At 42.1% G+C, this 25590-nt stretch overlaps 1 protein-coding gene across 2 annotated transcripts in view; it reads right to left on the bottom strand.

The window, feature by feature from the left end:
* VMA12 (vacuolar ATPase assembly factor VMA12) overlaps nt 1-25590 on the bottom strand; it is a 44460-nt gene that overhangs the window by 13730 nt on the left and 5140 nt on the right. For both annotated transcript variants that reach the window (XM_073616607.1, XM_073616606.1), the window contains exons 2-4: nt 15485-15558; nt 5708-5797; nt 1759-1798 (exon numbers count right to left, since the gene is read on the bottom strand). In XM_073616607.1, the coding sequence (XP_073472708.1) occupies nt 1759-1798; nt 5708-5797; nt 15485-15558 (204 nt within the window). The remainder of the gene's footprint in view (nt 1-1758; nt 1799-5707; nt 5798-15484; nt 15559-25590) is intronic.

Genomic DNA, 25590 nt, shown 5'->3' on the forward strand with positions numbered 1-25590 from the left:
GAAGTAGTGTCCTTGTTACTGTTATTACTAATTGTTCCTCTATTTATGCCCCTTGGTTTAAATTCTAGTGATGGGGGGTTCTACCAGGTTACCGTCCTTTTCCCGCTCCGGCTTGTCCACTTGAGTTAATCCACCCCGTTTAATTGTGGGCTATTTTTTTCTCACACACACTTGGAATATATAGGGGGCAACCCCACAATCAGAAAGAGACCTTTAATAGTCCGTATAGTTGGTTGCATGTCTCCCTTATTATTGCACGGACCTCCTTTTCCAGTAACAGTCAAATGTTCAAAAAATGATCAAAAAGCATTACCAACCGTTCAGAGCACCATTAAGGACACCAACCAATAGACAGTTGTATACTTAACTCCATTATTGTTACCTTATTTCTGCTCTTCCTTGGAATATTTCTTCCCCTCTCATGGGGTAGCAATACTTACAGTCTTTTAAGGTTATTTCATTCAGCCGGGTGGGGGGGCATGTTATATTCCCGGAAGGCCGGGGGGTGGAGGGTTCAGTATCTCGCCGTGCCAAAAGTCAGTCCTGCGTGCGCTGTCCCCGCTGTATCAGATGATCTCCAGCATGTCTCCTGTTCCGTCTAATCGCGCAACGGCGGCTGCTATCTCTCCTCCTGCGGGGGGACGCTGCCTCTCATCACGCCGCCTGTATACCGACTGTCCGCGGCTTCAGCGTCTCTGCGTCCTTCTCTGATCTCGGCGGCCAGCTGACATTCCGGAGCTCCTCCCTCCGTGACGGACGTTACGTCCTCACGTCTTCTCCTCCCATCGTGACAAAACGACTTCTATATAGAAGTCAATGCAAGTCGCCTGAAGTCGCCCCAAAAGTAGTACAGGAACCTTTTTCTAAGTCAGGGCGACTTGAGTCGCTCCTATTAGAACGGTTCCATAGTACAGAACGGGACGCGACTTGTCAGGCGGCTAAGTCGCCTGACAAGTCGCCCCTGTGTGAACCGGGGCTCAGACACAAACAGGAAGCTCTAGAGTTTCTCTTTTTTTCCCCAAATAGGCAAGATTGAGATAGTGTACTGTATTCTCAGTTCTAGTCAGAGGGTGCAGCTCTAAGCTTCTTAGTTTACAGAGCTCAATAGCTGACATTTACATACACCTACACACACACCTATACAGGTCAGAAGTAAAAACCACCCCACCCCCTCCTTTTGGTTTATTGCCTGCTCTCTTCTGATGGATTTGTATGACATTTAAATTAGGGAGACAAAGTTTAAATGTAAATATTTCTCCTGTGCTCCTTGTTTAGTAAATCCATAATGCTTGTACATGTATTTTGGTGCACTCTTTGTGCGCTTGCAAAAATAAGATTTTATATTATGAGAAAAACGAAAGCCAAAAACTTTAAAAAGCTAAAATACATTGACCATTATAGATCCATTTGGGTCTATGTGAAACAAATAAAACAGAGGTGATCAAATCTGATCTAGTCTACAGTACATTAAGCTCACTTCATAGAGTAACAGTTGAGATTATTTGGACTGTTCTATTAGTTCACACATGAGACTGTTCCTGCTGTTCATGGAGAAGAAGAGATCAGATGAATTATCTCCTGTCTATGGTTAACCTATTATAAACTAATCATACATTATATGTGTCCTCATCAGGTAGAGGTAAAGAACATGCTCTGTCAATGAGGACTGGAGTGATGCTCTACTGGAATACAAGAAAATGTAATAGTACTAGCTGAAAATTAGAAATCATACTTCCATCCTACCAGTAGACAACTTACCTTCTCTGCCTAGATCAGCCAGAGTTCCCTGTCGACCATTCTAGAAAAATAAAAAATAATTAAAAGAAAAGGTCAAAATGACAAATTCATTAACCCTGGAGAAAGAAAAATGAGAAAGCGACAAAGATGGAGCTGTTGCCTTAAGCCACTAATCAGAATTAATGCCCTGGCAAAAAACATGTGCGGTAAGGCATTATATGTAAGTTGGTGTGCTGTGGTCAATTCATTTTAAATAGCATAACAATGCACATATGCTGCAACGCACTGTGGTGCACTGCAAAAAAAAAAAATGTAGCCTGCACAATTTTATGGTGTGAAAGTCTCCCCGCTGTCAGAATACAAAGGCTCAGCGGGGAGGATTCCCTCATCCACATCGGTGAGGTTGAATGTGTGATATTAACTCCATTCCTGTTCTGTATGGCAACCATGATGAAAGTGAGGAGAAATATTCCTAATTAGGATATTAGACAGCAAAACAACCCTGGCTGAGGTTCCGTCTAAGCCTTCTTTTACCTCTATTACAAATTTCAGCATGCCGGCCTTCTTTACTGGAGCCATCAGAAATTTAAAAAGTGTGATTAGAATCACATTAAAACATATTTGATTTGAATAGATTGGGACAGCCATTTTTTCTACTGTGCCATTTTCCACAGATAAATGTATGGTGTCAGTCAAACAAAGGGTAAAGAGAAATCCCGCACCTACAAAAGTAAGCATGGTCTGAGTTTAGGGAAATGCTATGGGATGTCTGACACTTTGAGCCTGCGTAGGAAATGCCTAAGATGTGGATCTCCAGCAGTGGAGGGGGTAAGAAATGCAAACTGTTGACATTTGAAATTTGTGGATATAACAAGCCATTTTTACAACATGATTTGACAACACAATTGCATCAATGGTAAATTACCCCAATGAATGTAGCCTATATGTACAGTATACACCATTGTTTGATTGACTTCCTGACTGCTATAACAAAGTATACATGACACACACCTGGGCAATTCAAACTAAGTATATGATGAAAATCCGTTTGTAAGTTATATGAATCATTTCGTAAATGTCACTAATGAGGCTACAGTGTTGTTCATAACTAAAGAGGAAAAAGATTTGGAGAACTTATTTCAGATAACTGAAAAATAAGCAAACATTGTGGCCAGGCAGTGGGAAAACAAAACAGAATTCTGGCAAATAAACAAGTGATGGCTCCCTATTATATCATCACAGGGGAATAGCTGCCCCTTTAAATAAGTGATATGTGACACTTCTCAAATGTGAAAAAAAAAAAATGTAAAAGGTAATGGTGCGTCACATGTGAACTCATATATAAATATCCCAGTCTCTAAGCAGAATCTGGAAATGTGTATAAAACATGCTGTAGATCCCAAGTGCCAGGTTGGGCACAATCACATGTGAGTATATATATGTACACACTCACATGTGACTGTGCCCGACCTGGCACTTGGGATCTACAGCATGTCCGGTAGATCCCAAATGCCAGGTCAGGCATGGTCACATACTGTAGATCCCAAGTGCCAGGTCGGTCACAAGTAAGTGCAATATTTTATCAGCCTGTTTTTATACAATTACCAATAACTATACTACACTATAAAGCCCTTCTTTGTGTCCCTGGCGGAGTACATCTTGACCTCCCTAGCTAAACCAGAGGGATTATTGGAGTGAAATGGTGAAAGTCCAGAAACCGATGTGGTTTTCAAAAAGCACATTTTGACCTCCTGTAAAAAGGGGTCAAACACATCTGGTAAGTTGCCATCTACCATCTGAGCACCCATGGTAAAGCAACCAGAAGACATATATACAATATCTCACGAAAGTGAGTACATCCCTCACATTTTTGTAAATATTTTATTATATCTTTTCATGAGACAACACTGAAGAAATTACACTTTGCTACAATGTAAAGTAGTGAGTGTACAGCTTGTATAACAGTGTAAATTTACTGTCCCCTCAAAATGACTCAGCAAACAGCCAATAATGTCTAAACTGCTGGTAACAAAAGGGAGTACACCTCTAAGTGAAAATGTCCAAATTGGGCACAAAGTGTCAATATTTTGTGTGGCAACCATTATTTTCCAGCTCTGCCTAAACCCTCTTGGGCATGGAGTTCACCAGAGCTTCATAGGCTGCCACTGGAGTCCTCTTCCACTGCTCCATGACAACATCACAGAGCTGGAGGATGTTAGAGACAACCGCTGAGCATGTGCACTTAACCTCTTTGGTCGACCATAGCGAGGCCTGTTCTGAGTGGAACCTGTCCTGTTAAACCGCTGTATGGTCTTGGCCACTGTGCTGCAGCTCAGTTTCAGGGTCTTGGCTATCTTCTTATAGCCTAGGCCATCTTTATGTGGACCAACAATTTTTTTTTTTCAGATCCTCAGAGTTCTTTGACATAAGGTTCCATGTTGAACTTCCAGTTGACCAGTATGAGAGATTGAGAGCAACACCAAATTTAACAGTCCTGCTCCCCATTCACACTAATCAGTCACATGACACCGGGAAGGGAAAATGGTTAATTGGGACCGATTTAGACATTTTCACTTAGGGGTGTACTCATTTTTGTAACCAGCGGTTTAGACATTAATGGCTGTGTGTTGAGTTATTTTGAGGGGACAGCAAATTTACATTGTTATACAAGCTGTACACTCACTGTAGCAAAGTGTAATTTTTTCAGTGTTGTCACATAAAAAGATATAATAAAATATTTACAAAAATGTGAGGGGTGTACTCACTTTTGTGAGATACTGTATATATATTCAGAAGCACTTTGTATTATTGGTGTTGGGCACAGTCACATTGGAATTTTTATATATATATATTATATATATTATATATTTATTTATGAGTTCACATGGTAAAGCGCCATTACATTTGCACATTTTTTTAACAGAATTCTGGGCTAAAATAACAAGCAGAAGAAAGGAGGTCCTGAGTCCCCTATATAGGTCCAAGTTTAGACTTCATTTCAAGTTTAAAACCTTTAAATACACTAAGGCTGCATTCTCATGGGCAACTAGCCCTGGTGAAAATGATAATGGCAGGAATCTGTGTCCAGCAGTGATTGCCGCAGGTAATCACTAGCTGTGTGGACAACCACAGATAGTTGAGGCTGCCACCAACTTGTCCTTGAAGTGTACAGGGATCAGCGGCCACAGCTAGAGGCTCAAGAGTGATGGAGACAGCTGCAGAAATTGGGAGATTCCCGTCACCGTCATTTGCACCGGGGGTAGTTGCTTGTGCATTTGCTGCCTAATTGTGTGAATAAGGTTATGAAGGGCAGTATTTTCAATATGAAGCAGAGATCAAGAACATGGAAATTTGAACTCCAACCATCAGGAGAAAACATTAAAACTAACCTTAGAAATTATTATTTTAGTGAAACTTCCAGCAGAAGTAGCGATTATGTTAAAAGTAAGTGGATTGAAAAAAGTGTTTGAGACAAACAGATCTATACTCAGACAAAAAGGTAAAAAAAAAAAAATGAAAACAAAAAGGGGCAAACTCAATGGACCACTTGGTCTTTTCTGCTGTGACTTTTCTATGTTTCTTGGGTATCTTTAGTAATAACCAGTAGATCCAAAGGCAGCTATGTGCAGGTCTTAGGTTTTCAAGTTAAAGCTGACTGTACTCTTCCTACCCATTGCTATTGGTCATTGTTTCTGTCCATCACAACATAGGACCGATAGGGCAGCTTGGTAGAAAGAAGAGGTGTGCCAAGCTTAACTTTTACAGGAAAGTTGGGGTTTCCATACAATTTCAAACACCTACATGTCTGGATCTACAGCTCAAGTGTGACAAAAGCTGCTTCAACATTTTTTTTATCCTATGTCCTGTCTTAAGACAGCTATGGTACTAGATTGGTATAAAATGATGAACCCTTTGGGTTTTGGTCTGTTCAACTCATTAAAACACATAGTAAAAGTTAATACTACTGTACCTGGCTGGTGACATTCTTTGTGATTCTCTTGTACTCCTCATTTGCCAACTTAGCTTTAATCTTCTCAAGACGTGCCACAAGTTCTGGGTTCTAAACATACAAATATGCAGATAAAATTAAAGGCATTATAAAGCTTCCTACCGGCACCTTGTGTTTTCCACCCGCATAAGATGTGAGCTGATCATGTAGTCTCATGATGTCATTTGTTGGCCTGTATGCACGGCATTTAGTAGCGGAAATCTTCACTTTCCGATGTCACAAATTTTTGTTTTTGTTCAAATAGGCAAATATGAGGCATCTGGCATGGATCTGTACAAGTTAATGCAAGCCCTTTGTCTGTAGTCTAAGAACTGACACTTCCTGTGAAGAAACTACATATCCTACATCCCTGAGTCTCTCTGTCAAGAACTGGTGCAGTAGACAGATCTGACAAACTCAAAAAGGCAGAGAAATGAAGGGAAGAGACGTGTTTTCATCACATTAGCACTCCCAACTTTGTGCTGCAACGCAGAGGAGATGGCTGAGCATACATGGACCTAAGGCAATGACACAGCCACAACATGTGAGCCCATTATTACAAGGTAAGAAAATCAAATGACACAGGACATATAGCTACACCAATACCTAGTTAAAACAACAAAACCTTTTGAAAGTTCACAATACAAGATAGGAAAATATATTTGTAAAGCGCTGCGTAAACTGTTGGCGTTATATAAATCGTGTATAATAATAATTTTTAGTGAAAGTTTTCAGAAACACTGTGCACCTTGCCCCTAAATAACAGAATACCTGTAACTTAAAAGAGGAGTATAGGTTTCCTTTTTTTTGCTTACACCTGTTCTATGTGAGCTGACGATATTGACAAATCTTTCCAGCCCTCTCAGAAGTGACCCCATTCTGATAAAATCGAGCTAAATACATGTGGGGGGGACTTTCCTGAAGCATCATACCGACAATGGGAGTCTGGATCCACCCACTTTCCTGTCATCTTGCTTGATGTCCTCTCTCCATTCCCAAGCTATCACAAAGCGTAGCTGCTCCCCCTCCCTCCTCTGCCAGACACTGACAGAAGTCACAAGACTGCTAAATACTGCTGATGAGAAAAGGTATTTAGCAGTTTATATTTACTAAAATATTTGTAGTTCTGTGCACTATGGGAGACCAGATATAAGGAATGCAGGGTCCTGGGTTTAGTAACACCAAGTATATACATCTTTCTTATACAGGTTAATCAGCATACATGTTAGGAAGAAGGGGGGGAGGGAGCATTCTTAAGATTAGTTAGGTTATCCTGGAATTCTACTTTAGGTGCTTGTCTAAAGCATAATGTGGAGACACCTATCTTTGATTTTCCAAAAAAAACACTAAATGAGTGCGCACAAAATCTCTTCTTTACTTCTCTTAATACTGCCTGTTATAGCTGCATGATTAATCGTTAAAGAATCAAAATCGCAATTCTACCCCTCTCCCGATATTAAAACAGAATTTCCAGGTTTTATGTAACAAGTGCAGAGTTCTCGGCTCACTTCTGACAGCTGACAAAAAATAAAAATAAAAATCCAAGCCAAGTTTATCTCAACATTGGAGATAACTTTAAACAAAGTAACATTTCGTTCTTAGATCAAAGTGATGAACTTCGGTCTGTAAATGAGGTCAGTTTAACCACTTAAAGTGGAACTTCACAAGTACACGCTCAATTTAATAAATTTATTTGGGCAAACAAAAAACCTTGCCTGCCCCGTGTACTTTTGTACCTCCCTAAACAGAACAGACATTGGTACTTGAAGCTATGGACAAGATTGGAGCAGGAACAGACCCGGGTTCCACTGAAAGGAGTGATCTGGTGCTATGACCACTTATCACCGATACTAAAAAAGCACCCATTAATAGGCACAACACTCCGCATAGGCTCACAAGCATGCCTCACACATTCACTATCTACACCGGACTCGCCCCTGCTTCCTATCATAGGTAACCCACAGTTTCTTCCAGGACTAGATACACCAGTCGGAGATGTACTACACACTGCGAATTGCACAAGAGCACAACACTTTTTATTGAACGGCGCATGGCCCTCTTTAGAAGCATTAAGATGTGACACAGGTCCCTTCAAACTAACATTCTGGCCCGCCCTTCAAGTGAGATACTTCTTAGTATCAATACCGGATCCGCAATGTTTCGATAGACCACTCACGATCTTCGAGGAGTACTGCACGATGGAAGAGAGCCCTTCCAGGGTTTTGTCGCTAATGTACAATCTCTTGAACTCCTTGCCGGGTAAAATCACCTTAAATTGTATAAGCAAATGGGAAAGGGACCTAAACTGTACCTTCTTAATGGACCAAATTCAACGTATCATCAGATTCGCCTTAAAGTCATCTATCTGTACTAAAATACAAGAGACCAACTATAAGTTGCTAACCAGGTGGTACTACACCCCACACGCTTTACATATCTGCTACCCTGATACCTCCGAACTTAGTTGGAGGTGCCAGGGTGATAAAGATACGTTGCTGCATGTGTTTTGGTCGAGATTAAAACAACAATTTACGGAATACCCGATACCGAATGACCCGGCCTTCTTTTTTCTACACGTCTCGGACATAATGGCAAATCTATACAAAAGGACAATTGTGCATCACCTAATTAATGCTGCAAAGGCTTGTATCCCAATCTGTTGGACTCAACAGACACCACCTACGGTAACACAATGGCTCCAGAAAGTGGAAGATATCAGTAAAATGGAAGACTTAGTTCTCACGGCAAAATACCAGCAGGAAAAGTACAATCAGACATGGGCGATATGGAAACAATTTATCTACTCTGTGGAAGGAGTTGCCCTTAGAGTTTCCTAATAGAGCATACGACTTGAAAGCTCGAATAAGGAAACCGAGCCAATTCAGCCAGGGTCCTAGTAAAACCTTACCCTGTTTATTCCCCTCCCCCCTCTAGTGCTTTCATTCTTCTCATCACCCACTCTTCCCCTCCTCTTTTCTAACTATTTCTTCCTTTTCCATACTTTCTTATAACCAGCTATATGCTATAAGATGGAGATGGAGAAGGAGTTTCCTTTAATTGAAGAGATTATTGCACATAAAATGAGAGGAACAAAATGATATCCTATGCATAATGTACATCTCAATCGTTATATTTCTGAGACCTTGTTCCTTTCTCCCGTTTCTCCAAAATGTTGTTGCTACTAGTTAGGCTTTCTCTTTTTATGCAGTTGTGATATGTCTGTATTAAGCTGTCTTTGCCCATGTTGGGCGTTAATAAAAAACTATATTTGAAAAAAAAAAGTGTAACTTCAGTCATTTTTTTTCCCATCTTTCATCTATTAAATCCTCTGCCCTTGTTGTTTTAACTTTGGATAGTAAAACATTATTTTTCTGCCAGTAAATACCTTATACAGCCCATTTCCTGTTTCTTGTCTGGAAAAAAGTCTAGGCTTATGACATCATGCACAGCTCTCTCTCACTCTTGTGAGAGTTTGCAAGGAAGGGAGGGGGGGTGAGTCATAAGAGGGCCAATGAGAGCTACAGAGCTGGAGGTGTGTCTGTGTAAATCCAGGAAGTGAACAGGCAGCAGCTTCAACTGCCCACAGTTAAAATAATTGCAGCCAGACTCAGTGAAGGGATATTTCTGCAGCATATTTGGCAAGTACAGAATCACAGTATATATAAAATAATATGCAAAGTGGTTGGAGGGATGCTTCAGAATAGAAAAGATGTTTTTATTACAAATTATGTGAGCAGACTGCAGTTCCTCTTTAACCACTTGACCACTGGGCACTTAAACCCCCTTCCTAACCAGACCAATTTTCAGCTTTCGGTGCTCTCACACTTTGAATGACAATTACTCAGTCATACAACACTTTACCCATATGAAATTTTTATCCTTTTTTTCACACAAATAGAGCTTTCTTTTGGTGGTATTTAATCACCGTTGGGTTTTTTATTTTTTGCGCTATAAAAGAAAAAAGACTGAAAATTTGGTAAAAAAATGAATTTTTCTTTGTTTCTGTTATAAAATTTAGCAAATTAGTAATTTTTCTTCGTAAATTTTGGCCAAAGTTTATACCGCTACATATCTTTGGTAAAAATAAGTACAACTTGGTGTATATTATTTGGTCTTTGTGAATGTTAGAGAGTCCAAAAGCTACGGTGCCAATATCTGAAAATTGATCACACCTGAATTACTGACGGCCTATCTCATTTCTTGAGACCCTAACATGCCAGAAAAGTACAAATACCCCTCAAATGACCCCTTTTTGGAAAGAAGACATTCCAAGGTATTTAGAAAGATGCATGGTGAGTTTTTTTGAAATTGTCATCTTTTCCCACAATTCTTTGCAAAATCAAGATTTTTTTTTTCTTTTTTTTTTGTTTCACAAAATTGTCATATTAGAAGGTTATTTCTCACACACAGCATATGCATACCACAAATTACACCCCAAAACACATTCTGCTATTACTCCCGAGTATGGCGATACCACATGTGTGAGACTTTTACACAGCATGGCCACATACAGAGGCCCAACATGCAGGGGAGCACCTCCAGGCGTTCTGGAGCGCCCAGGCCAATTCTGACATTTCTCTCCTACATGTAAAAATCATAATTTATTTGCTAGAAAATTACATAGAACCCCAAAACATTATATATATTTTTTTTAGCAAAGACCCTAGAGAATACAATGGCGGTTGTTGCAACTTTTTATCTCGCACGGTATTTGTGCAGCAATTTTTCGAACGCGTTTTTTTGGGGAAAGAAACAGTTTTGTGCTTTAAAAAAAAACAAAACAGTAAAGTTAGCCCAATGTTTTTGCATAATATGAAAGATGAAGTTACGCCGAGTAAATAGATACCCAACATGTCACCCTTCAAAATTGCACACTCTCGTGGAATGGTGCCAAACGTCGCTACTTAAAAATCTCCATAGGTGACGCTTTAAAATTTTTTCCTGGTTACATGTTTTGAGTTACAGAGGAGGTCTAGGGCCAAAATTATTGCTCTCGCTCTACCGATCGCAGCGATACCTCACATGTGTGGTTTGAACACCGTTTTCATATGTGGGCGGGACTTACGTATGTGTTCGCTTCTGCATGCGAGCACACGGACATGGGCGCTTTAAATTTTTTTTTTTTTTTTTTTATTGTTTATTTTACTTTATTTATTTTAGTTTGACACTTTTTCCCCCCCAAAAAATTTTTTGATCACTTTTATTTCTATTACAAGGAATGTAAACATCCTTGTAATAGGAATATGGCATGACAGGTCCTCTTTACAGTGAGATATGGGGTCAATAAGACCCCACATCTCACCTCTAGGCTGGGAAGCCTGAAATAATAATAAAAAAAAAACGATCTTGGCTTCGATCGTAGCGGTGAGTCGGTAGAAGCACCGGAGGGTGGCGGGAAGGGGGGGGGCGTCCCCTCTCGCCTCCCATAAGAATGATCAAGCAGTGGAACAGCAGCTATGATCATTCCTATGGTGTAGGAAATCGCTGGCTGAAAAAGCTGATATCTGAATGATGCCTGTAGCTGCACCCACCATTCAGATATAGCCGCTCAAAGTCAGGGATGTCATATGACTGTGGTTAAAAACTGCGGAGTATTGCGGGCTATTGCAGAGTATTGCGGGGTATATTGCAGAGTATTGCGGGGTATATTGCAGAGTATTGCGGGGTATATTGCAGAGTATTGCAGGGTATATTGCAGAGTAGTGCCCGCGTATATTGCAGAGTAGTGCCCGCGTATATTGCAGAGTAGTGCCCGCGTATATTGCAGAGTAGTGCCCGGGTATATTGCAGAGTAGTGCCGGGTATTATGCAGAGTATTGCAGGGTGTTATGCAGAGTATTGCAGGGTGTTATGCAGAGTATTGCAGGGTGTTATGCAGAGTATTGCAGGGTGTTATGCAGAGTATTGCAGGGTGTTATGCAGAGTATTGCAGGGTATAGTGCAGAGTATTGCAGGGTGTTATGCAGAGTATTGCGGGGTATTATGCAGAGTATTGCAGGGTATTATGCAGAGTATTGCAGGGTATTATGCAGAGTATTGCAGGGTATTATGCAGAGTATTGCGGGGTGTTATGCAGAGTATTGCGGGGTATTATGCAGAGTATTGCAGGGTATTATGCAGAGTATTGCAGGGTATTATGCAGAGTATTGCAGGGTGTTATGCAGAGTATTGCAGGGTGTTATGCAGAGTATTGCAGGGTGTTATGCAGAGTATTGCAGGGTGTTATGCAGAGTATTGCAGGGTATAGTGCAGAGTATTGCAGGGTGTTATGCAGAGTATTGCAGGGTATAGTGCAGAGTATTGCAGGGTATAGTGCAGAGTATTGCAGGGTGTTATGCAGAGTATTGCAGGGTGTTATGCAGAGTATTGCAGGGTTGGCTGAGCATTGAGGGATGGATGGATGTGATAGCAATTGTCACTAAGCACCGCTGTGGGCACTACACATCCAGCCCACAGCGGTGCTGCCATCCGATCCCTCCCCCTCTCCCCTCGCACTGTACCGATCGGTACAGAGAGGGGCGGGAGGAACCGGCGTCATGAGATGACGCCGGTCTGTTGACATGTGATCGCTCCGTCATTTGACGGAGCGATCACATGGTAAACGGCCGCGATCAGCGGCCGTTTACCGTGATCCGTGATGCGCCGGGTCCTCTGGACCCGGCGGTCACGGAAGTTCTCGGGTGCGCGCCCCAGGGGGCGCGCGAGAGCAGTATTCTGGGAGGACGTCCATGGACGTCCACCCAGAACTAGCCGACCGCGCTGTTGCCGTCTTTCGGCTATGGCCCGGTCGGCAAGTGGTTAAAGACTAAACCTTTTTCTGACATTTGTTGCTTACAAGTTAAAATCTGTATTTTTTGCTAGAAAATTACTTAGAACCCCCAAACATTATATTTTTTTAGTAGAGACCCTAGAGAATAAAATGTCGGTCGTTGCAATATTTTATGTCACACTGTATTTGCGCAGTGGCCTTTCAAACGCAATTTTTTCAGAAAAAATACACTTTAATGAATAAAAAAAAAAACTAAACAGTAAAGTTCGCCCAATTTTTTTTGTATAATGTGAATGATGTTACACCGCGAGAATCGTGATCTTTATTCTAAGCAAAAAAATCGTGATTCTCATTTTAGCAAGAATCGTGCAGCTCTACTGCCTGTCAGCCCCTTCCCCTGCCAGAAGCCTCATTTGTGGGTGTTCCCTACTTTTGAGCTCAGCTGCTACTGCCCCCTGTGCTGACGTCGTTCATTTATGCCTGTTTCATGTGCTGCACTTACATTAAGTACTATATTATGTTTCATATAGCCCTTTATTGCTGACAGTCATCTAATGTGTTCTGTTGTCAAAAGGAAGTGAGCACTGACACACTCCATCCCCCTACACAACTTACTGTTTGCAGTAGCAAGAACAGGATAGCAAGTGAGCTAGCAGAGCCCCTTCTCTAGCCTGCTGATCTTTTCCAGGCAGCTGCTCTGACAGTGAAAAAAGACTGAAGACTAAATGTGTGGAAACAGAGGGAAAAATGTGGATGGGGAGGCAAGAAGTGGACATAAATAAAAGGTGTTGCTCAGGCTGTGTTATGTCAACTGAAGAGCGGAGAACACTGGAGGAACAAAGGAGGTCTAAATGGAGCAGCAGATCCCTTGAACAAGCAACAAGCCACACCGATCCAGGGAAGATAGGGGACTGGGGGATGGCCTCTTAGCCATCTGACGGTGATCCAACCTAATTTGCTCTATTTTTCCTCCACGTGCCCCCCCCCCCCCCCCCCCTGCTTTTTTCTCTTCTCTTTTCCTCCCCCTCTTCCCCATTATGGACATAAATTCAGCTTTTAAAAGGAGGGTTCCATTGGCAATTGTATTGAATCCTCCCTTTGCACTTTTTATCCTTTTACAAAACCCTTCCCTAGACAGATACATTTGGCATCTCTTTACCCTCCCTCCCACTACACGTAATCTGGGGTTGTTTTTTGTTTTGTCTTCTCCCCCCTTTTGAATCCTTCAAATATCCTCCTTTATATATGACCTGGGATTTACCTAGCTATATTTGTTGTTTATTATCTGTTGTTTGGCATACATCGCCTTGTTTTTTACACAATGGTGATTGCTTGTTTATTGATTTAATTTCACTGCACTAGTTTCTATGTTTTACGCAATACACTAATTGTAGCAATGTCTGACCATATGATGAATAAATGCTCATTCTGTACGTACAAAAAAACTTTTATTCAATAAAGCTTGTCTGTAAAAAAAAAAAAAAAAATGGGAGCAGCAGAATAAACAAGTGTGTACTGGATTGTGTGATAAGTGGATAAAAAGAGGAAAAAAAAAGGGAGGGACGTAGATGGAGAAGATAATGCTTGTGTTGTGACAATACTGAGCTTGAGCAAGCACCTGAGACCATTGCTGTGAATCTCAGCTTAAAGTGTCACTAAACACACATCATAAAAAACTATCAATAAATGGTGTATTACATGCTGTTCATACTCACTCAGTCACTATGAGATTCGTTTTCTGTATTCTGCAAAAAAACTGGTTGATCTGGCTGCTCTCTATCTCCCCCCTTCTGCCCATGTCCCCAATTCAGCTAGGAATTTTGGAGCTGTGGTGGCATCTCTGCACATGCTCAGTTTTCAGTGATTTTCTATGCTGTCCTCTTTATCACATCTGAGCAGCCCATGTGACTATAGAGTCACACATGTGGGCAAATACACAGTGGTAAATGACAGCCCACTCCCTCCCTCCTCCTCTATGCCCACTAACCAGGTAGGGCAGGATATTACATGTAGATTGATGAAGACATCACCTCCCTCTTATTCTAATGCCGCGTACACACGGTCGGACTTTTCGTCTACAAAAGTCCGACAGCCTGTCCGACATACTTCCGACGTACCTTCAGCGGACTTGCGGCAGACTTTCTTACGAACGGACTTGCCTACACACGACCACACAAAAGTCCGACGGATTCGTACGTGATGACGTACACCGGACTAAAATAAGGAAGTTCATAGCCAGTAGCCAATAGCTGCCCTAGCATGGGTTTTTGTCCGTCGGACTAGCACACAGACGAGCGGATTTCGGGGTCCGTCGTACTTACGACGTAAAGATTTGAAGCATGTTTCAAATCTAAAGTCCATCGGATTTGAGGCTAAAAAAGTCTGCTGAAAGTCCGGAGAAGCCCACACACGATCGGATTACCAGCCAGCTTTAGTCCGTCAGCGTCCGTTGGACTTTTGTAGACGAAAAGTCCGACCGTGTGTACGCGGCATAAGATACAAGCTGGAGGGGCATGACACAGCCAGCAACTGGCAGAAATCCGCCCACAACATGTTACTGCCAAAAAAATTAAGATTTTTTATTTCAAATATATATTTGTATAACAATTTAAAACAATTTATTGATATTAATTATTTTTACTCTGTATTGCAAAGGCTGTTTTTTATTTTGAACATGTGACCAGCAGCAGAGGGCTAGAAGCTCCTCCTGCTTATGTTTCCTTGTGGAAAAGCTGGGAAAGGGCTGGGTCATGTTACCCCCAAATAATTAAAATATTTACAGTGCCACCATCCACAAACAGAAAGAGAAAGGATAATGCAAATTAAACAGTGTGTGTTTAGTATCACTTTAATTGCACAGTGCGGGGGGGGGGTATTTATCTACATGCACTTTGTACCCTGGGGGACAGAACAAGGAGAAAATGTGTTAAGAGACTTCTTCCTTATATCAACATCATGTAATTTTTGGAAAACCAATATTCCAATATTACCCGCTCTGGCAGTTCCACTACAGGTAGACAAATCTCACTGCCTTCCAGCAGCTCATGTAAATAGACAGCTGAGCCTGAAAGGAGGAAAAAATTATCATGAAAACATAAGAAAAGAAATGTCTTTACACAAACTTAGATCCAAACAGTTACAGTACTTGTATTTGGTAGAAAACAAAAACCTGGAATTTATCCTAACAAATCACATTACCATATTTATTTTCAAAATATGCAAACCAACAAAAGGTGGCAAAACGGTAGAAGCTGGCTGGTTGCTAAGGCTAACTAGCAGTTTTTTACATGGAGGAGGAATCCTTCTGACTAAAAAATCTCCTATGGACCCCACGGCAAAGAACATGGCGAATCATGGGCAGAAGTACTTTCATAATAACATAATGAATAAAAGATCAATATTGTGATTCAACAGCCAGTGCTCCTGGAGATTAGTGCAGTTACTGTCAGTACTGAGTAAAGACACAATGAGATCAAGCAACTCACATACCTAACTATGTTTATGTCTTATGCCGGCTATACACGGTTCTAATTTCGAAAGAATTTTCTTTCGAAAATCGCATCTAAGAATTTTCGTATGAATTTCGCACCATTAGTGGGCTGCAGCAACAGCCGATTTTCGTGCGGCAATCAAATTTGAGGAATCGGACATGTTGGAAATTTTTAGAAAAACAAACGATTTTTTAACCACTTCCCGCCCAGGCCAATTTTCAGCTTCAGCGCTGTCGCAATTTGAATGACAATTGCGCGGTCATGCTACACTGTACCCAAACAAATTTTTTATCATTTTGTTCCCACAAATAGAGCTTTCTTTTGGTGGTATTTGATCACCTCTGCAATTTTTATTTTTTGCGCAACAAATAGAAAAAGACCGAAAATTTTGAAAAAAAAACAAGTTTTTCTTTGTTTCTGTTAAAATTTTTTGTAAATAAGTACATTTTCTACTTCAATGATGGGCACTGATATGGCTGCACTGACGGGCACTGATGGTCACCGATGAGGTGGCACCAATGAGGTGGCACTGATGAGGTGGCACCGATGATGGGCACTGATAGGTGGCACTGATGGGCAATAATAGGTGGCACTGATGGGCAATAATGGGCACTCATAGGTGGCACTGATGGGCACTCGTAGGTGGCATTGAGTGGTACTTATGGGTGGCACTAATGGGTACTTATGGTTGCCACTGATAGGTGGCACAGATGGGCACTGATAGGTGGGCACTGATGACACTGATTGGTGGCATTGCTGGGCAGAACTGAAATATAATGGTGCCAATCAGTGCCCATTTGTGGGCATTGATTGGCACAGATTGGGCACATTGGGCACATGTGGATGGCCATGGGGTACATACCTGGCCATCCACATGTTGCCCCCTTCCCTGGTGGTCCTAGTGGCATCCCTGGTGGTCCAGTGTGGTCATCTGAGGGGGGCTGCGCTGATAAACAATCAGCACAGACCCCCCCTGTCAGGAGAGCCTGTCAGACGCGAGTGAGGAAAAGCAACGGCTCTTCCTATTGACATCGTGATCAGCCGTGATTGGACACGGCTGATCACGTGGTAAAGAGCCTCCGCCGGAGGCTCTTTACCAAGATCGGTGGAGTGGTGAGTCAGGCTGACACACCGCTCCACCGATCGCCGCGATGCGCGCCTCCCGAGGGCGCGCGGCGGCATGTTATCCTGCTGGACATCATATGACGCCCAGTCAGGATAACGGAACCACCGCCCAGCCGTCAATCTGCTATAGGCCAGGCGGGAAGTGGTTAATCAATGATGGGAGAATCGTGCGAGAAATGTAATAAGAAAAGAAAATTTACGGAGATAAAAGAAGATTCCCAGCCACGAAAATAATTTCTGTAGCAAAATGAGGTGAAATTGAAGGCTTGGTCGGCCAAATTTCGAAAATCAATGGTGGCACCATCGGATGACAAAAAAAAAACAAACTTTTTGATTTTGAAAAGAAAATTCCTTCGAAATTCGACCATGTATGGCTTGCTTTAGTTGCTTTTCTTTTCTAGAGACAACTCCATTTAAAAAAAAAAAAAAAAGGCAATATAAATGAGCATGGACAGGCGAGTAAGGTGTTAGTGCCCTGCACTGTGCTTGCAAAGAGCATTGCTGATAGTAACAGATTTAGAAGAAATTGTAAACAGCAATGACCTTGGGGGTTATCCATTAAGAGACAATGCTAGAAAATTAAGTTGAAACCCCAAACATTATCTATTTTTAAAGCAGAGGCCCTATAGAAAAAGTTGGTGGGTGTTGCAGTTTTTTTTCCCCCCAAAAAATATTTTTTTGAATTTGATCACCTCTGCGGGATTTATTTTTTGCACTATAAACAAAAAAAAAGACAGACAATTAAGAAAAAAAAAAAAATCAAATTTCTTCATCAAGTTAGGCCAATATGTATTCTGCTACATATTTTTTTGGTTAAAAAATTCCAATAAGCGTATATTCATTTGTTTGCGCAAAAGTTATAGGGGTCATTTACTATAGAGCTGCGGTGCTAATTAGCGCTAATTGCAGCGAATTAGCGCAAAAACGGTATTCACTATAGCGCTGGTGAGAAAATACTCCCAAAATCGAATTTACTATAGTTGCCTGAAACCAAATAGTGCCCAAACCCTTACTCTGCTAAAACCTGGAGTAGTGCACATGGAAATGATGTTTAGAGCATGATATAATTGCCTAAATGGTACTGAAATATGCAGTATATTATTTAAAGATAATCTGCTTGTAAACTGTGTGAAAAAGTGATTTCTACACTGAAATATCTTTAAAAGTCTGAGGAGTGAAAAATTCCCGTTTTTGACAACTAGGTGCTAACACAACTGAGCATGCTCAGACCTGAAAATAACTCTCATTTTAACTCAAGTGTTTTTTTTAGCCTGCGCTATAGTAAATACCAAAATGAGAGCTAATTAGAGAGCATTTTTTTGCAGTGAAAATCTGCTCTATTTTAGTCCAAATAAAGTTTCAGCCATTGATTCTAATGGAACAATTTTAACTTTCACAAAAAAAACCTTTTAATGTTGAGATGAAATGTATCTTTCTCTGAAATAAATTTTCCTTTGCAACGTTGTTGCTTCTACTTAAAATATTTTGTTTTTAAGAATACTAGAATGTGGAATGTTTTGATGTTTTGGTAAAATATATTTTTCTCTGTCACTTTCACTTATTACTCTCCATCTCACAACACTCTTTATCCAAACTCACACAGGTGTCTTTACAATCCACAAACAATACCATTGCTGATGCAAATTTAAAATGAATCACAATTTTTTGTGCTTTTTATTATTTCCAAATATTCATAATTTGAGCCCAAAAAATGCGATGTGTACCAACGTCAGTTCCTCCACCCCAAAATCACTCATCCATGTCTTTATGAACCTTGCTTTGTGCACTGGTGCGCAGTCATGTTGGAACAGGAAGGGGCTTTCCCCAAACTGTCCCCACAAAGTTGGGAGCATGAAATGGTCCACAATGTCTTGGTATGCTGACACCTTAAGTGTTCCCTTCACTGGAACTAAGGGGCCAAGCCCAACCCCTGAAAAACAACCCCACATCATAATCCCCACTCCACCAAATCATTTGGACTAGTGCACAAAGCAAGGTCCATAAAGACATGGATGAGTGATTTTGGGGTGGAGGAAGTTGACTGGCCTGGACAGAGTCCTGACCTCAAAACAACAGAACACCTTGGGGATGAATTAGAGAGGAGACTGTAGGTCAGGCCTTCTCGTCCAACATCAGTGCCTGACCTCACAAATGCACTTGGAAGAATGGTCAAATATTTCCATATACACACTTCTAAACCTTGTGGACAGCCTTCCCAGAAGAGTTGAAGCTGTTATAGCTGCAAAGGGTGGGCCAAATGAGTTTTGAACCCAATACTAATACTGGGATGCCATTACAGTTCATGTGCTTTTAAAGGCAGGTGTCCCAATAATTAGGCCAATATATTGTATATTGCTTGTGACACTGAGCATGGCTATGGACTTAGGGCTGGTTCACACCACAGAGATGCAGAGAACATGTGTGGGGCTGCCTGGTGGCTAAGTGGGTAGCAGTTCTGTCTAGCAGCACCTGGGATGTTGGTTCAATTCCCCAACATGCTAATCCTTGTGTTGAAGTTCATACGTTCTCCCTGTGTGGGTTTCTCACCACAATCCAAAGACATGCTGGCAATTAATTTGTCTCCTGTCAAAATAGGTTCTAATGTAAGAAAGTTACTTTTGGACTTTATATTGGAAGCTCATTGCAACCAGGGACTGATGTTAATGTTTATTAGCACTAATCATGCCCAGGGACTTGGACATTTCAAATTTTAGGGTTTACACTGCATGGGTACATATGCTTACAAAACTGTTGCTTTGTTTATGTGGATGTGATTGGACTTTGATCTTTGTCCTGTAGTTGGAGATTTGATGCAAATAGTATTATGTGTTCCTGCTCATCAGGTGCAATCACTTTAGACATACATGAAGAGACAGATTGAAAGATACTGGTGGGCGTGTACTTCTATTGGGTGTGTCAGTGTGCTAACAATACAACCTCTCTTATATAAAGGCCTGCAGTAGGGGGGTTCGTTTGGCCTGAGAAGGTCAGGTTTTTTGCTGTGATTTGTGGGGGAGAAGGCATGATATTGTGCCTATTGACAAATGCCCAACTAAGGAGATTTGATGAAATTCTTGTGCATTTTTTCAATCAAAAGTGGGTTTATGTGGCCATGCTGTCAATGTTGTGTGTGTATTGTTCCTGTCTGATCATGCAAACATCGTTTGGAAGCATCTGCTGACCTACTCTTTTTGATCTCATTGTTTAATCGTGTACACCGAAATGCAGCTTCCAGCAGAACATGGTCACCAATGTATGTATGTGTGGATTGTGGGCTGGTGGTGTGTGTTTTGAATAAGTCTTTTGTAATATTATGTTGGAATGCTTTGTAAGAGTGACTTAAGTATGTTTCTATAATCTTGCAGATAAAAATGTGATTTGTTGCCCATTATACACTGAAATTAAAGCTGTGTCCACTCTAAGGTTTTGTCAAATTTTAGATTGTAAGCTCCTATGAGCGGCGCCTTAAAATCCCATTGCTAAATGTAGCACCATATATCCTGTCCAAATTTTTTTGAAGCTAGTAAATGAATGTAAATTTTATTTTATTTTTTTCTGCTGGTAAAATAAAAGTACATTATTGAGCTTTGTTGTGGTGGTTTTTTTTTTTTTTTCTTCTACTTTTCTTTCTCTTTAGTTTTTGTGGGTGGTGGTTTTGGGAAAGTGCAATATCTCTTATATTTTATTTCAATATGTATTTGTGCACCAAAAAACAAATCTTTGCCCTGGTTCACATTGATGCTGCTTTGAAATCGCGCTACTTCATGATTTCAAAGTAGCAAGGTCAGCGCGATTTCAGGTGCTACTTGATAGACATCCGTGTGGCTTCATACACCAATGTCTATTGAAGTCGCACCTGAAATCAGCAAAAGTAGTGCAGGAACTACTTTAGCAAATTGGTGCGGCGCCACAAAATTGGTGTTGCGTCGATTGGAACAGTGCCATTGCTGCCAATATTCATGCGATTTGATCTCTCAAATCGCATGCCAAATTGCTCCAATGTAAATCTAGACTTCTGCACACCTGCAAGTAAATGATAAAGGTGGAATCTTTATATATAACAGCTGTGGATAGGCAGTGTTGAATGTGTCAGCTTTAGTTCACATTGGTGTGATTTGACATGTCAAAGCGGTGGCAATTGCACTGTTTTTTAATTGGTGTGACTTTGGGGTGCAATTTGTATTGAGATCAGTGCAGAAACCTGCACAGATGTCTCCGAAATCCCTCCTGCAGTTGGGACTGACTTGTGGGAATGAAATTGTGTGATTTCAGCTGAACGATTTCCTCCCTCTGTCAGTGTGAACCAGGGCTCAAACTGGGCCTTTTGTTTTTGTCATTCACCTGCTGCTAACCCAGGGACACCATTTCTTATCGAATGCCTTTAAATATCAGAAGTAGAAATACAAATTTGCATATCTGCAAATAAACAAAAATAATAAAATTCTAATTGTGGTTTCGCCGTCTGACCCAGAAATAAGTCATTGTAATCACCCGGAAGTTCCTGGCTGGTCAGGATCTCCATCTAGGTGGACATGGCGAGGTCCCTCTTTAGCAAAGAGGAAGTGCTGCTCATTTTCCAGATAAGAGTATAATATGTACTTGTGCTTAATCAATGTGGGGTGAATGTGGTAGTTAGATTTGGTGTGGGTGGGGTTCATTGATTTGTTTGGCATCCCCACACATTTGCTTCTGACCCATGTGCACAAATCATTTCCTGCATTTGTTCTGCTGATGTAAATGCAAGTATAAATGAGAGCTCCTTTTTATTAAAATATATATGACTTGTTTCACAGTTGGGCGACTTTGGACCTCCGAGTTGCTTGACAAGTTGTACCCCATGATTCTCAATGATAACTAGGGATGGGCCGAACATGCGAACACCATTAAAGTCTATGGGACACGAACATGAATAATCAAAAGTGCTAATTTTAAAAGGTAAATATGCAAGTTATTGTCATAAAAAGTGTTTGGGGACCTGGGTCCTGCCCCAGGGGACATGTATCAATGGCAAAAAAGTTTTAAAAAAAGCTGTTTTTTTGGGAGCAGTGATTTTAATAATGCTTAAAGTGAAACAATAAAAGTGTAATATTCCTTTTAAATTTCGTACCTGGGGTGTGTCTATAGTATGCCTGTAAAGTGGCGCATTTTTCCTGTGTTTAGAACAGTCTGACAGCAAAATTACATTTCTAAAGAAAGAAAAAAGTAATTTAAAAGTGCTAGTGCCGGTGTTCTGCCGAGAAAGTTCCCGCCGGCGGATAAGGACTCCCCTGTACTGCGCAAGCTGTAGCCGAAGCTGAACACCTGTGAGTCAGCTGTACAGGGCGCCTGTAACAGGGCCCCTCGCGGGCTCGCTTCGCTCACCACGCTTTGGGCACGGTCTCGCTTTGTTCGGCATATTTTTAGTCTAACTCTATGTCCACTTGGATGGTGGGGCTTGAACCTGGACTCAAGGCAGAATGTAGTGCGCAGGCGCCGTGTAGAGCTGATGATCAGCTGTTCAACTTTGGAGACTTTCGGTGGCTCCTTAGTCGTTCGTACTGTGCATGTGCAGTACAGGGGGGTCCTTATCCGCTGGGGGAACTTTCTCGGCAAGACACCGGCTATTAATGAATTGTCGGTCCCGACAATACACGTAAAAGTTCATTGATAAAAACAGCCCGGGATACCCCCATAGTCCACCATTACCAAGCCCTTTGGGTCTGGTATGAATATTAAGGGGAACCCCAAACCAAAATAAAAAAAGATGCGTGGGGGTCCCCCCAAATTCCATATCAGGCCCTTCAGGTCTGATATGGATATTAAGGCGAACCCCGGGCAAAATTAAAAAAAAAAAAAAAAAGAATGGCGTGGGGTCCCCCTTTAAAATCTATATGGATTTTAAGAGGAACCCTGGCCAAAATTTAAAAAAAAAATGGCGTGGGGTCCCCCCAAAAACCCATACCAGACCCTTATCCGAGCACGCAGCCTGGCAGGCCACAGAAAAAAGAGGGGGGACGAGAGAGTGCCCCCCCTCTTCTGAACCGTACCAGGCCACATGCCCTCAACATTGGGAGGGTGCTTTGGGGTAGCCCCCCCAAAACACCTTGTCCCCATGTTGATGGGGACAAGGGCCTCATCCCCACAACCCTTGGCCGGTGGTTGTGGGGGTCTGCAAGCAGGGGGCTTATCGGAATCTGGAAGCCCCCTTTAACAAGGGGACCCCCAGATCCCGGCTCCCCCCTGTGTAAAATGGTAAGGGGGTACTAAAGTACCCCTACCATTTCACAAAAAAGTGTCAACAATGTTAAAAATGACAAGAGACAGTTTTTGACAATTCCTTTATTTAAATGCTTCTTTCTTCTAATCTCCTATCTTCCTTCGGTTTCTTCCTCCTTCTTCTGGTTCTTCCTCCGGTGTTCTCGTCCGGCATCTTCCTCCACGGCGTCTTCTTCCCTTCTTCTTGTTCTCGGGCTGCTCCGCATCCACCATGATGGGAGGCTCCCGCTGTGTGACGCTTTTCGTCTTCTGACGGTTCTTAAATAACGGAGGGCGGGGCCACCCGGTGACCCTGCCCCCCTCTGACGCACAGGGACTTCCCTGTGGCATTCCCCATGACGTCAGTTTCTTCGGTTTCGGTTTCTTCCTCCATCTTCTTCTGGTTCTTCCTCCGGTGTGCTCGTCTGGCATCTTTTTCCCTTCTTCTTCTCGGGCCGCTCCGCATCCACAATGGTGGGAAGCTCGAGGCTCCCGCTGTGTGACACTTCTCCTCTTCTGACGGTTCTTAAATAACGGAGGGCGGGGCCACCCGGTGACCCTGCCCCCTCTGACAACATGGGGAATGCCATAGGGAAGTCCCCGTCAAGTCCCCGTTATTTAAGAACCGTCAGAAGACGAAAAGCGTCACACAGCGGGAGCCTCCCATCATGGTGGATGCGGAGCAGCCCAAGAAGAAGGGAAGAAGACGCTGCGGAGGAAGATGCCGGACGAGAACACCGGAGGAAGAACCAGAAGAAGATGGAGGAAGAAACCGAAGGGAAATAGAAGAAAGAAGAAGCATTTAAATAAAGGAATTGTCAAAAACTGTCTCATTTTTAACACTTTGTGAAATGGTAGGGGTACTTTTGTACCCCCTTACCATTTCACACAGGGGGGCCGGGATCTGAGGGTCCCCTTGTTAAAGGGGGCTTCCAGATTCCGATAAGCCCCCTGCCCGCAGACCCCCACAACCACCGGCCAAGGGTTGTGGGGATGAGGCCCTTGTCCCCATCATCAACATGGGGACAAGGTGTTTTGGGGGGCTACACCAAAGCACCCTCCCAATGTTGGCCTGTTACGGTTCAGGAGGGGGGGGTGCTCTCTCGTCCCCCCCTCTTTTCCTGCGGCCTGCCAGGTTGCATGCTCGGATAAGGGTCTGGTATAGATTTTGAGGGGGCCCCCACGCCATTTTTAAAAAAAAATTTTGGCCGGGGTTCCCCTTAATATCCATACCAGACCTGCAGGGCCTGTTATGGAACTAATGGGGACCCCCCACGCCATTTTTTTTAAAATTTTGGTTCGGGGTTCCCCTGTGGGGAATTCCCATGCCGTTTTTATCAATGAACTTTTATGTGTATGTGTACTGTCGGATCGGCAATTCATTAATAGCCGCGAGTAGTTTTAAATTACTTTTTTTCCTTTGAAACTTCATTTTGCTGTCAGACTGTTCTAAACACGGGATGCCCATTTACAGGCATACTATAGACACCCCCCAGGTACGACATTTAAAGGAATATTACATTTTTATTGTTTCACGCTAAGCATTATTAAAATCACTGCTCCCGAAAAAACGTCCTTTTTAAAAAATTTTTTGCATTGATACATGTCCCCTGGGGCAGGACCCAAGTCCCCAAACACTTTTTATGGCAAAGAACTTGCATATAAGCCTTCAGTGAGAACTTTGGACTTTGCAGGTTCGAGCCTCATTGACTTCCACTATTCCAGCATATGTGATCTGACAGGCATTATTGCTGCAATAGCGCTGCTTTCCATTTGCATTAGCGCTGACTTTCTGAGAGTCTTTCTGGCCTTTTTTGAGTTATTTTTTGGTACTGCAGGATAATTTTTTGGCGCTATAGTAAATGACCCCCATAGTGTCTACAAACTATGAGAAAGATTTATGGAATATTTATTTATCTTTTACTAGTAATTTATAGCTTATAGCGGGACCGCAACATTGCAGAGGACAAATCGTAAACTAAAGACACTTTTTGGGGACCAGTGCTAAAAATATGCACGGTCACTGTACTAATACACTGGTGGGGAAGGGGTTAACATCAGGGGCAATCAAAGTGGATAAATGTGTGCCTAGGGAGTGCTTATTAACTGTGTGGGGGGTGCCTGTACTATGTGAAGGCAGAGATCTGTGTTCCCGCTTTGTAGGAACACAGGATCACATCCTTCCCTTCTCACAGAGCGGCGATCTGCCTGTGTCCCGAAAAATCAGCAGGACCTGGCAGACATTG

This window comes from Aquarana catesbeiana, linkage group LG02 (genome assembly GCF_042186555.1).
Source record: "Aquarana catesbeiana isolate 2022-GZ linkage group LG02, ASM4218655v1, whole genome shotgun sequence".
In the NCBI taxonomy this organism is placed as follows: domain Eukaryota; kingdom Metazoa; phylum Chordata; class Amphibia; order Anura; family Ranidae; genus Aquarana; species Aquarana catesbeiana.